Genomic DNA, 12,967 nt, shown 5'->3' with positions numbered 1-12,967 from the left:
TTTTAAAAGAGGCCATTGCATATAAAAACATTAAAATATATATGAAATAATTATTAAAGTTCCATAAGCTCCGCCCATGTATTTTTATCCTGAAAAAACTTCTCTCCCGATGAATTGTTCCTTTTCTGTATCCTTGTACCCAATTTATCATAGGTAGAAGAAGCCGAAGATGGATGCAAAGCTTATTTTGTTGTATCAAATATTTTGTTTTGTTTTTTTTTCTTGCAACTTTTTTATTTTATTTTCCATAAAATAAAAAAGAAATTGCATTTATTTTCCATTAACAAAGACAATATTCAAATATAAGGAACCAATATAATTCAATGGTTTTTATAAAAATCAAGATATGTATATTTGCGTGTGCTTGTGTGTGTATGATAGGATATGTTTTTCATATTCTTGGTAACTCTAAAGGCTACACCCAATGATTAAAGAGACTTATCCCTGCTATTAATTTCTTAAATTTTTATTTTAGAGAAGGTACATGTTCAAAACAATTAATTTATGAATAACAGTTATTAAAATTGTTTTAAAAATATAATTTTATTAATTTGACATGTAATATTATAATGTCACTTGATATTATGAAATCTAGGATGTTTAGGAATAAAGTTCTTTAGTGATTGGATTATGGATTAATTAATTGTTTATTCAATTAAATCCACTCTCCATAGTAAAATAAGATATCTCTTTATGAAAGGCTCCCGATACCTACAAAAAAAAGTCTTATTTGAATGGATTTGGAGACCATTAGATGCTTAAGTCAATATATTTACAGAGAAAAAGTGTAATGAACATGCTAAAGAGCATTAAATTCTAAGAATAAAATTGGTTGTTTTTCTTTTGGTATGAAATTAATGCTTTATAAGAAGATGATATATATATATATATATATATATATATATATATATATAAAATTCAAATTTTCATTCTCACACACACACACAATACACAGAGTGTGTGTGTGAGAATGAAAATTTGAATTTTTTACCTAGATGATTCATGCAGTATTTATACCTTATGAATCTTGTTCTTTTGCTTGAGGAAGAGGGTTGGAAAGTCATTTTATCCTTGTAGTATTATTGATAAATAAATATTTATGACACAGACATTAATGATAGACAAATATCATTTACATTGTATTAATGAGATAAAAATTTGGCAAGTTATAGAAAGAATCTAGGGGTGCACATTGAGTAAGGTCTAGACAAAAAAGATAAGTATTTGATAAAAAGAAAAAACTTTTTAAGTAGAAAAGTGTTGGGTTCATGTCACAAAGTCAAGTCTAAAAGGAGTTAGAACACGCACTAGGCCCAAGAATGTTTGGCAACATGCTTAGGTTCAAGTACGAGGTTTGAGGCCATGGTGTGCTGAGCATGCACTTAGCACCTGGGATCGAATGTCATGCTAGAGCTTATAGGGGTGCTAGGCATAGGCTAGCACTTGGGCTCGAGTGTGTTACCTAAGCTTATAGGGTGTTGGGCATACGCCCAGCGACTAAGCCCAGGTGTTACATACAAACCTACAAATGTTGGTGTGTGCCTGGTGCCTAAGCCCATGACCATGATTTAGGTTCAAATCATGTTTTCGAAGTCCCTTCAGGGCTTGGGTTGTAGAAACAACAAGTTTGGACCAATTAAAAAGTATTTTTCTAAAAATAATGATAAATCATGTTTCACTAGTAACCCTTCAAGTCTTTATGGTATTTTTACTATGGAAACTTAAAAAATTTACCTATTTTTCCTACATGTAAGGAAAAAAAAAAAAAAAAAGGAGGGGTATCTCTAAAAGTTCTCTTTAAGACATTTTATTTCACATTTGAAGTTCCACTCTATAAAACTTCTCTCTACAACATTTTCGTAAGGTGTTCTGACATGAGTGTATTATTGGTGGAGAGTAATCACGTGGAGTGTTTGGTCTTGGCATAGAGCGTTGTAACTTAGCGTGTAATGAAGTTTAAAAAGACTCATCTTGAGGTAATCAACACATACTTTGCATTCTTTATAGAGATAGGATCCGATGAAAGGGAAACATATAGCTTGCATTAATAATTTTACATTTAGACCAGGAACATCAAAAATTAAAGGTTTTATAAGGGGTCGGGATCAATTAGGATCAATTAGGATCAAGCTAAGAACTAGAGGGTTGATGCTCGTCCACTAGAGAACCCTGGATTACTTAGGGCTGTTGAGGACATGTTGAGGACATTTAAGAAAGTAGCTTGACCACTAAACAAATAGCTAGGGATAATAATAAACATGGAGAGGGGTACCTGTCCATGATCCCTTATAAGTCGGAGAGAATTGGCAAACAAACTAAGGGTTTAAAATATCTTATGATGTGTGGTTTAAAGTACTATAAAAAAAACTAGCACAAAAGAGGAAACATATGCAAGGGTAATCATACAAATATTAACAAAGGATGATGATTAGAGGACTCAACTTAGACAATATCTTCTCACAAGGAAATGTTTTCATAGAATTTTAACCTTGGGGTTTACATAGAACTCCTTCGACTTGATGAGAGTATGCTTAGAAAATCCTTAACCCAAAAGAGTTCTCCACTACTTTTAGTTTTTGCTTTTGTCAAAACCAGGACTGGTTTTGACACCTAAAAATGTTGTTGTGGTGTGCAAACTATTACTGAGCCCTTCTAGGTATTTTTTTTTTTTAGAGTTCATAGTTGTCTCATTAAAGGCTAGAAGGGATTTTATGGCTAGGCTACCCTTGTAGAAGAAGATGTAAGTTTCATATTCAAAAGTTTCTTCTTTCTTCTTCTTTTTTCTATTATTCCGCCACCATTTCCTCCCTTGTTGTTTATTATTATTATTATTATTATTATTTCTTTCTTTCTTATTTTCTCTCTTTTCTCTCTCTCTCTCTTCATTTATTTCCCTTTCTTTTTTTCTATTCTTTCTACTCTTCTACCCTATTATTCCTAGTTTGAAAAGAGTTTTATGGATCCTTTTTATAGCTAAAAATAGAAATCTCTAGGTCTTTTTTTTGGCAAGATCAACACCCTTGATCTTTAAGAAGCCATCACAGTCGTTCTTTAAAAATTTTGTTTCTTCTTGCCTAAATCTTAGGTTGGTAAAGTGGCAAGCTCATATGTCTATAGTTTTTGAATGGTAGGGGCAATGATTGTTTTGTTGTTGTTGCTGTAACCAATTTAGGGTTGAAAATTGCAAGATTCTAGCTTGGGATTACAATGAGTGTTTCAATATGAGGGTTAGGTATGTTGTTTGTCTTGATTGCTGAAGGATAAAGGGCATGAAAAAGGCATGAAGAGTGGTACTAGGTAAGGTTAACTCTCGTGAACTGGTTAGGTAGGGGAAAAATACACTGAATAGTATTGTCTAAAATAAAATCGTTTCTTTCTTCTTCTCACTTATTGAAACATCATTTCTTATGAAACTCACTTTTTTTTTTTTAACTGAGCGATGTCATTTTTGTCTTGGGTTAATTTAAGGTTTTGGATTGAAAATAAACGACACCATTTTAAATAGTCTAATTTAGACTTGGAACATTAACGTCTTTTTTATTTTAGTCCTTGGTTTATGCACATGTTCAATTTAGCTCACAATTGAACCTTTTCCTTTAAGTTTTTTTTTTTCAATTTCACTCATGTTCCAAATTGATTTGGTCCCCATATTTTTACGCATCTTACAATGTAGTTCTTGGTCCTTTAATTCATAATTTTAGCCAAATTGACTTTTAGTCTTAAATTTCTTTTCAATTACGTCTATGTTTGAACAAATAGAACCCTTTTACTTTTTCTTTTTTTTTCTTTGGTCCTTTAATTCTTTTTTCTTTGTTAAATTAACTCTAAATTTCAATTTCTTCTTCAATAAAGCCATTTATTGAATTAACACGGCCATCAAACTTTTTCACATTTTTTATTTTGATCCATAGTCTTTTAATTCATGCAATTCTACCAATTTCAACCATTTTTTATTCAATTTTCTTTTCAATTAAACCTCTAGTTGTCCCTCAAGATTATCCTTAGCCTTTTATAATTGTTTTGTCCAATCATTGCTTTTGAAAATTCATTATTTGTCTAATTTTATCCCTAATTGTGTTTTTCACCTTTTTTATTTTTATTATCTTTTAATAGTTGTTTTTTCCTTCAAAACTCTGCTAAATTTAACCTATAAATTTGTTAATTCAAATCCTTTGTTTTTATAAGGGGTAAATTTTAGGTGATGACACACCAGGTCATTATCTTTTCAGGTTCAAGTTAAACCCCGGCCCCAAGTTAGGTTTTCAGTCACCAAATTTCAAAACCAACTCAAAAACCACCTCATTACATCTAGTTAGATTTAACAACTATGGTAATAATATCATTTAGGGAAGCAAAATCCCTAAATTGGAGATAATTCAACAATGTGCTAATAAGAAAGAAACAAAGATATTGTTATTAATGGAAACAAAACTATAATTATATTTAATAAATAAATAAATAAGATATTGATTTCACATAGATTATGGAAGAAAATACTATGAATTGAAACAATGTTTTCTTTCTTCTTTTCTTTTTTTGTGAAACATTTTCTATTTCCATCTCTATTTTTTTTTTTAATTTCATCCTTATACATTGCATTTACTAGGATTTAAGGATGATAATTTATTTTTATTAGCTTGCTATGAAGTTCTCGTGGTCTTGAAAAAGATATGATAACATTATGTTGTTGCTCAATTTGGTATAATAGAATTCAATTTTATTGTTTAAAAGTAATTAAAAATTCAGGGATCAAATTTGACATAAAAAACATATTTTTTTCCCTTTTTATTAATTTTTCATGAGGTGCGCTTTTTAAAAATTTTGGTCGTTTTTTTTATAATTTTTAGTTTTGGTTCAAAACTTTATTTTGTTTATTTTTAGTCCTCGAGTTTAAGAGATGATATGGAAAGTTACTGAAAATAGGAAAGGAGAAATTAAGTTGTCAGGTGGCCACTTTTTTGCTATAAATAAGACAATTTTTGTTTTTATTGTTTGATAGATTAATATAATTGGGTTCTGTATGACGAGAAAAGTACTATTTAGATGTTTTTAATCTTTCATCTTGCCATAATAAATAGACTAGGCTTCAAAAGTTCTTTTTGATTCAGGTTAATTTTTAGTGTTTGATGGATTAACGGGTGATTTAATGTTAAAAAATGAGTTTATTGAGGCCTATATGGTCTTTCTTGGATGTTTTCAAGTGAAAACAAATATTGAAGATGAGCTTTTTGGACGCTAAGAGTTAAGTCTTGACTCATCGATAGTCAAAATGTGGAATAGTAGACGACATCTCGTCTGCCTATACAAACAACGCATCAACCAGTCAATTTAACAAAAACCTTAAAGAGTACTAAAATTATCAAAGCATCGATTTTTTATATTTTTAATAAAACTTGCTTTTCTATAGTTCTGATGAGGTTTTATTTAGAAAACAATTATGTTGATAAATAAATATATATAAAAATAACAAAGAAATTGCATTAATAATATGAATGAGTGCCTTCTTATCCTTATTTCAAATTATTCAATTTTTTTTTTATATTTATTTAATTGCTTTCAATTTTTATTCAGTTAATAACATTGCTCAAAAAGCTATAATTTTTTGTTAGAAAAAAAATATTAATAAAAAAATAAGGAATTATAATTAAAAAAATTGTTTCAATATAATTTAAATTATTAATTTTTTTTATCAAAAAAGATATTTCATATAATTAGATTAAAAAAAATTAAAGGCTTCTCGTAACACGAGATCATATATTTTGATCTATATTTATCTCTTAACTTCCTACCATAGTTTTTAATTAATGTTAAAAACTTCTTTTGACATTTATTTTCTCATATTATAATTCTAGATTTATTTTATTAAACATGTCAACTTTTTACAATTGACAAAAAGCTGGTATATTATTGTTTTTTCATATTATAATTCTAGATTTATTTTATTAAATACACATCAACTTTTCGTAATTAACAAAAAGCCAGTACATTATTTGTTTTTCATATTATAATTTTAGATTTATTCCAGTACATTATTTTTTTTATTATAATTCTAGATTTATTTTATTAACTACACATCAACTTTTCGTCATTAACAAAAAACCGGTACATTATTTTGTTTTTATATTATAATTTTAGATTTATTCTAGTACATTATTTTTTTTATATTATAATTCTAGATTTATTTTATTAAATACTCATCAACTTTTCACAATCAAACAAAAATCCACTACATTATTTTTTTTTCATATTATAATTTTAAAATTTATTTTATTAAGCACATGTCAACTTTTCGCAATCAACAAAAAGCCAAAAAACCAATACATTATTTGTTTTTTATATTATAGTTCTAGATTTATTTTATTAAATACACATCACCTTTTCACAATCTACAAAAAGCCAGTACAATAATTTTTTTTATTAAAAAAAGTGACGAAACGTTGGTCAATAACTAGGAGCTTCTAGTAATTTGGACTTGATTGGAAAGTGGTGAAAGGTTCTTAAAAAAAAAAAATTTAAGAAGTCAACAAACACGCTTACTTGCGGGGTATACAGGTAAACTCCAAGAATAGCCGATGGATCGAAAGTTCTAACGATATTTCGGGATACCCACAGAACAAATCGGCACTCGGCTCCCTACGCGCCTTTTCAATTTAGTCTCGGTCAATAAATAAAACTGGCTCCATCTACCTACCTCTATTTATTTATTGAAAGATTCAAGTACAAGCCCACCTCTTTCTCTTTCGGACAAGAAATTGAATTCCTAGAGAGATAATTGAATTTTTCCGAGTGGTTGAGCAATGCAGGTGAGTCCGAAGGTCAATGAACGCTCCATTACTGCAGCAACAGAGTCTGCAGAAAATGAGCTGTTTTCTTACGACAAGAATCCACATCCACCACCAGTAGTGCGAGATCAAGAAGAAGAAGAAGAAGAAGAAGAAGAGTTTAGTTTCTTGTGCACAAACCCATCGGAATCGCTGATATCAGCTGATGATATATTCCAAAACGGGCAGATCAGGCCCATTTTCCCTTTATTCAACCGAGATGGCGGTCCCCTGTTCAATGATGATGATAAAGCAGCAGCAGGAGGAGGAGGGGGTGCGTTCATGTTCGTGGAAGAAGGCAACAAAGCTGAGGGACCGTGCTGCGTATGGACAGGGGGTAGCAAAGCCTTGCCGGATCACCAGACATGCAGTAAGAGCAACTCCACGGGGTTCTCGAAGCTAAGGAGGTTTCGAGAATTTGTTCTTCGAAGTAACAGTGATGGAAAGGATGCCTTCGTCTTCTTAAATCATGAAGATTCTACTTCTAAACATCTTTCAACAACAACAACAACAGCTGCTACTTCCGAAAAGATAGGTGCTGGGAAGAAGACGAAGAAGAAGGATGTGGTGGTTGTGCAGAGAAAAGAGCAGAGCAGTAAAAGGGTGTCTTCGTCGTCGTCGTCGTCGTCGTCTTCGTCGTCGTCAGCACACGAGCTGCATTACCTGAGGAACAGAGCGATCAAGGACGGGGAAAAACAAAAATCATATTTGCCATACCGGCAGGATATCTTTGGTTTTTTCACCAACGTTAGCGATCTCAGCAGGAACATTCATCCTTTTTAGACTAGTTTCTAAATCTAGAGGTTTGTAAAGTTGAAGTTAATTAGACTTTGAATTTTCTAGGAGTTATGTTAATACTTAATCAACACCTGCTCACTACTCAAGACATAGCTAGTTTGTTAAGAGAGATTGTGCTCCATTATTGGCATCTCTCTTACATGATTACATGAATCCTTCTGTTGAGCAAGTGTTCATCTCTGTTAATAGCCATAACCACAAACAATTAGACTGTCCTATGAAATGGGGGTTTCGAAAACATTACTGCTTGATGCGGAAGCCAACATCATTAGCAAAAGTTTCTTGAGCCCCTATCAAAACAATTATTCTTTTATGAGAAATTTGAGTTCAATGATTATATCAACTTGACATGAACTGTTTATTATAAGAGGTCACCGTGAATTGTGTTGTGCTACCTTGCTTAATATGCTGATTAAAATTTAGTGATAAATTAATCTTTGAAGATTTAACACTAACTAAACAACTCATGCTCGAAGACATCAGTAACTTAATACATCCTGAATATGACATGTTAATATGAATTAACACTTCTGAGTTTAACCATCTCAATGCTCTTACTCTCTTTAAATCTAGTACATGGTTCTGCCTGTGTGTCTGAACCTAAGAGCCGAAGGTATAAAAACAATTCAGCAAACAAAATACCAAAATGTAATTTGTGATTGAACGCTTTATAAGTTTATACACAGTTTGGAATAAGACACCCCCATTGAAGGTGGCATAAGTCTTGTCATCCAGTAAAAAATATATATTCATATTCTGCAGGTCAATAAAATCAGGAAAACACTGGGCATAATCTGATCAAGATACACATATTAAAGAGGAAGCATTCATCTCTCGATTTCATGAACAGTCATGAACTCATTATTATGACAGACAGAAACCACAAACATCAACATCTACATATACTTAAAAAGGAAAGCGCTGATTCAATTCATATATATATCTGCATTCCCTGGTATCATGTCTCAATACCTCAACCCATTTTTGCTGCAAGTTGTGGCTAGGATCATATTAGTGTTAACTTGAACCCTGGATCAGTGCCGCCATGCACATGCAGTTGTAGACCAATAAGATAGATCAGCGTAAGTCAAAGATTTCAAACCTCAGATTAGTATTTGTGTATACATTGGCGCAGTGCTCGTAAATGGGGCTCCCATCTGCTGGTTCTCCATGAGGATGAAACCCTGACTCTTCACACTCTTTCAGAACACTCATCCCACCTGGGTCAGATAACCTGAATATTCCATAGCTCCTGCATTCCAAAATTAAGTGGTGCATGGAACTAAATGTGATCTGCGACACATGGATATATAGAACCATCTGCTTTTGTTTTGTTTACCTTTTAAGCATCTAGGTTTTTCTGGAGTAAATGTTGTTAAACATTAAAGGATTGTAATATTTTATCATGCCAATATTTCTGCTGTTACAGGGAAGTATTTTTTATTTCTGCAAATGACACGGCTGATCTTATGTGCCTTGTTCATACTTTGATACCTCAGTAGCTTTTTCTCTTTAAACTTTCTAAACATGAACATAGTTTGTTTGAAAATTAACTGAATCACCAGGTGAAGTTGAATTGTGCTGATTCGTGATTTGAAATGGACTGGTACATGAATTAGTAAACAGATAATCAATGCCTTGTTTCCTATTGTTTTACCTTCAAAGTGCTCAACCTGAAGATCCAAAAGTAAATTTAGAAATACAAGATTCATAGTTTAAGTAGCAATTAGAGACTAAATGCAGAACAGAAAATAAGCGTTTGTCGAGGTGGAAGGTTGGTGAGAAAGGAATGAGTTGATGACACTTGTGCCAGGTATCTTTGGTGAAATAAAGTCAGCAAAGACAAATTAACCTTATGTAACAGATACTAATGTCTACAGTAACATGGACTGACTGTTCATAAATTATATGAGGAAAATAGATGGTTTTAATAGAGAATATCTGTGGAGGCTTAAAAAAAAGCCATTTAAAAAGAATTGGACAATAAAAATGGCCCTGAATAGTGACAGAGGCTAATCATATAGTGCAGTGAATGAATTACACACCTTGACTTATCAGTTGGAGCCATGACAATGGCAAATGCCTCAGGTACCATTGCCTGAAAGCATACAGAAACAACTAAATTAGTCAAATTTTAAATTTAAACTCATCGACATGCAAGGAAAACAGAGAAAAACTAGATGAGAACTAATAGTAACAATTAGGTACCAGGCCCAATGGATGTTCATCTCAATAGTTCTGATTCCCCCAAATAGGGGAGAGGGGGGAAGTACAGGTCCTGTGCTTGTCAGCCAAGAACCAAAGCTAGAGATTCCAAGCATATATTCGGGTATATTCCATTACTTAGAGTCAAATCTAAAGGTGCTAGTGTAAGAAAATTAAGGCCTTTAATTGTGACAAAACAGAATATTGACCTTGCCAATCTTAAAAATGATAGCTTGACAAGGATTAGTTGAATCAGTGCAGCGCAATCACAGGAACAAGAATGAAAACTACTCAATCTATACTAGCAGATCTGCAGGTCAGTCAATTACCTGATATGAAAAGTGAGTGTGTAGGTCAATTGATGACATGAAACAGCTTTGAGAAGGATGTGTCTGAAAACAGAACATTATACTTTTAGTTTTAAGAAAAATTTAAAATTTATAGAACTTATAATACCATGTTCATGAAGAAATATTTGAGATTACAAGGTGAAAAAAAAATACAGGAAAATGAACATACATGAATCCACCCAACAGGAAAAAGAGAACGTTCATTCTGTATGGCAAAAAACTCTTCCTCTTTTAAAGCCTCGCACTGTCGTCAATGTTATTGGTGAAGAAATTAGGCCATATAAACATCACATCAAATGACATCTTGAACCCAATTAAAAAGAGTAAAAAGGCTCCAGGAGCTCACAGAAGAGGAAGTTGATTCTTGTTTTGGTATTATTAGAGTGGTGACGTAATAGGTTCCATGCTCCTGATTTCATGAGGATAGCATAGAAACGAGATTCAATATGAAATCATCACCTCAACTTAATCTCCGCATCTCAGACCAGTATAGCATCAATGATTGGAAACAATGCAAAGCATGATCACTAGTGACCAGTAATCCAAAAGATTATGAAAACAGACTATCAAAAACAGCAAGAAAATGGATGAGTGGAATTATGAACATAAGCAACAGATGTAGCACAGTGACAACCAACACAGAAAGGAGTTTAATTAGTGGAAAAATTGGAAGAATATAGCCAGCTAGTCAAGATCTCTATAACAGCATGCATACATGATAAAAGTGGTGGATTATACCCCAGCCAAACTTGTACATGACTAAGATTTAGCACATTTTCTAAGCAGGCTGCCTTTCTGAAGGTTTTATTTTATTTTATTTGGGGGGGGGGGGGGGGGGGGCGGTTGGGGGGAGATGGGGCTGTTACACCATAAATGAAATAGATATTGAGTTACGTGAGAATATGCAATTGGAAAGAGGTAGCAATTCTTTGAAAATAGCAAGGAGAGGAACAACAGAGAAATTTATAAATTAAAGGAGTTCATTTAGAACCCAATTAGAATAAGACCAAATATGTGATGTGCAAACCAAAAGCAATCATTAACGTTTGTTAAAATGCCTAAAGACTAAATGTGATAAGTTTTTTTTTTAAAAAAAAAGCATTTCAGTTGCAGAGAGTATGGACAAAAACATGAATCTTACAAGGAAAGCACCAAGAACCCCACATGTTTCCAGATCCTTCTCTGTGTTTTCTCTAGCAAGTTCAAGAAAATCCTCCATCAACAGTGGCGACTAATAAAATAACCAAATCATCAACTTGTCCAATATAAAGAACTCCAGCATAATCTAGTTCTAGGAAACAGCAAATACTGCAACAACCTTGAAGATTATGTAATATACAAGAAGATTATAGCAATAACGAAAAGACCATTTGTACATGGAAGGAGAGTTCCAATATTCTTACTATGTGTACATCTTGCAAGACCCCGGATGCTGATGGTTGATTGCATGAACTTTGATCTGAATCAGCAACTGGTATAAGTGAAACATGAGCACATTTAGGTGCTTTCTCTACACATGAGAGTATAGGACATGGAGAAGTCTGAGTAACAGTGTGAACGGTGATATGCTCACATTGGCTGTCTGTCTGAGTCATGTTTTGGCAGAGAGATTGAAGTGTGTACTTACAAAGAGCGGCTAAAATCCAACGAATACAAAGATGCATGTCAGATTCATCCTATCCATGATATGGTGTAATTCCAAAATGAAAAATATTTTGATCATTTTGCAAATTATACCAAGAAAACAGTGTTTTGAACTCAATTTTCAATTCAATTCAATTCAATTATTTAAGACTAGAGAATTGTATTCATAGCAAAACATAACCAAGCATGATTATTTAGAGTTCCATGAGTCTGCTGAGAAATTATTATGTATCAGAGAATTAAGAAACAAATGGGAACAACAAGACAAGAAACGAGGTTTAGAAGAAGATCCATACCTCAAACGTTAGTTGTGTCTCAGTTTGCTCTGGTTATATATACCTTTTATATCGATCGAACAGAATATTTTTCTGCTTTTCTGACCTGCAGAAGAGAGAAACAAGCACAGGAAAGAAGGAAAGCATCCAAATAATCTTTTCCACGGGCGAGTTTAGTGCATTGTTGTTAAACCGACCCCACTTGGTAGATTGATCTAATAAATTTGAGATTCGGAATTTGATTTGGATTGCATTTTATACTAGATTTTTATCGAATCAATAATTAAAATTTAAAAAAAAAATGTTGTTATTTTTAATAAAATTATTGATCTAAATAAATCAAATAATAAAAAGGCTAATACGATTACTCAAACTTTTTTTTTGGATAAGATTTTAAACCATATCTAAGAATGCGAAGACTCTTGCTTGGCCACGTGTTCCAAGACTGGATATAGAATCAAAATTATAACAATAATAATTAAAAAAATATTCTTGCTAATTTTTATTGATTATGCTTGGCTGTTTTTTTAAAAAAATTATTTTTTGTTGACATTTAATTTTTAAATCTTTTTTATTGATTATGAATTTTTTAATCTTTAATAAAATATAAATAAATAAATAAATAAGAGGTTTGATATCCACAGTTCGTCAATCAATAAGATAATAAATTTGTTGATGTTACATATTTGATGACAATAATTTAGTATCCAGTCATTAAAATTTCAACAAGTCAAGCCCATTATTTAAAGATCTTTACGATAAAACAAATTTAATTTATTGGGTTTGGATCTAAATTCAATTCAAAATACATTTTATGGTTTTTTACTTTAACATCATTCTAAGGGTATTTTAAATAATTTTCATATCAATTTTT

At 31.9% G+C, this 12,967-nt stretch overlaps 2 protein-coding genes across 4 annotated transcripts; one reads left to right on the top strand and one right to left on the bottom strand.

The window, feature by feature from the left end:
* Positions 1–6,797: 6,797 nt before the first annotated feature.
* Positions 6,798–7,604, top strand: LOC118045425 (uncharacterized). The gene has a single exon (XM_035054049.1). It carries the CDS (start codon positions 6,798–6,800, stop codon positions 7,602–7,604), a length of 807 nt encoding a protein of 268 aa, XP_034909940.1.
* A 646-nt stretch (positions 7,605–8,250) lies between these two features.
* LOC118045437 (AMSH-like ubiquitin thioesterase 2) lies at positions 8,251–12,399 on the bottom strand. Of its 3 annotated transcripts, XM_035054066.2 has the most exons (9): positions 12,115–12,395; positions 11,748–11,810; positions 11,578–11,645; positions 11,316–11,405; positions 10,521–10,583; positions 10,344–10,418; positions 10,154–10,216; positions 9,665–9,717; positions 8,350–8,871 (listed from the first exon to the last, which is right to left on the bottom strand). In XM_035054066.2, exons 2-9 carry the CDS (start codon positions 11,767–11,769, stop codon positions 8,697–8,699), a joined length of 609 nt encoding a protein of 202 aa, XP_034909957.1. In that variant the 5' UTR covers positions 11,770–11,810; positions 12,115–12,395; the 3' UTR covers positions 8,350–8,696. The 3 variants fall into 3 exon arrangements, with proteins under 3 accessions (XP_034909958.1, XP_034909957.1, XP_034909955.1); XM_035054064.2 differs by having other exon boundaries at positions 11,578–11,810; positions 12,115–12,396; XM_035054067.2 differs by lacking the exons at positions 10,344–10,418; positions 10,521–10,583 and having other exon boundaries at positions 8,251–8,871; positions 11,578–11,810; positions 12,115–12,399.
* Positions 12,400–12,967: the final 568 nt, after the last annotated feature.

Source organism: Populus alba, chromosome 10 (genome assembly GCF_005239225.2).
Source record: "Populus alba chromosome 10, ASM523922v2, whole genome shotgun sequence".
Lineage (NCBI taxonomy): Eukaryota > Viridiplantae > Streptophyta > Magnoliopsida > Malpighiales > Salicaceae > Populus > Populus alba.
Note: the sequence above shows the minus strand (reverse complement) of the source record. Positions and strands in the feature narration are given on the sequence as shown.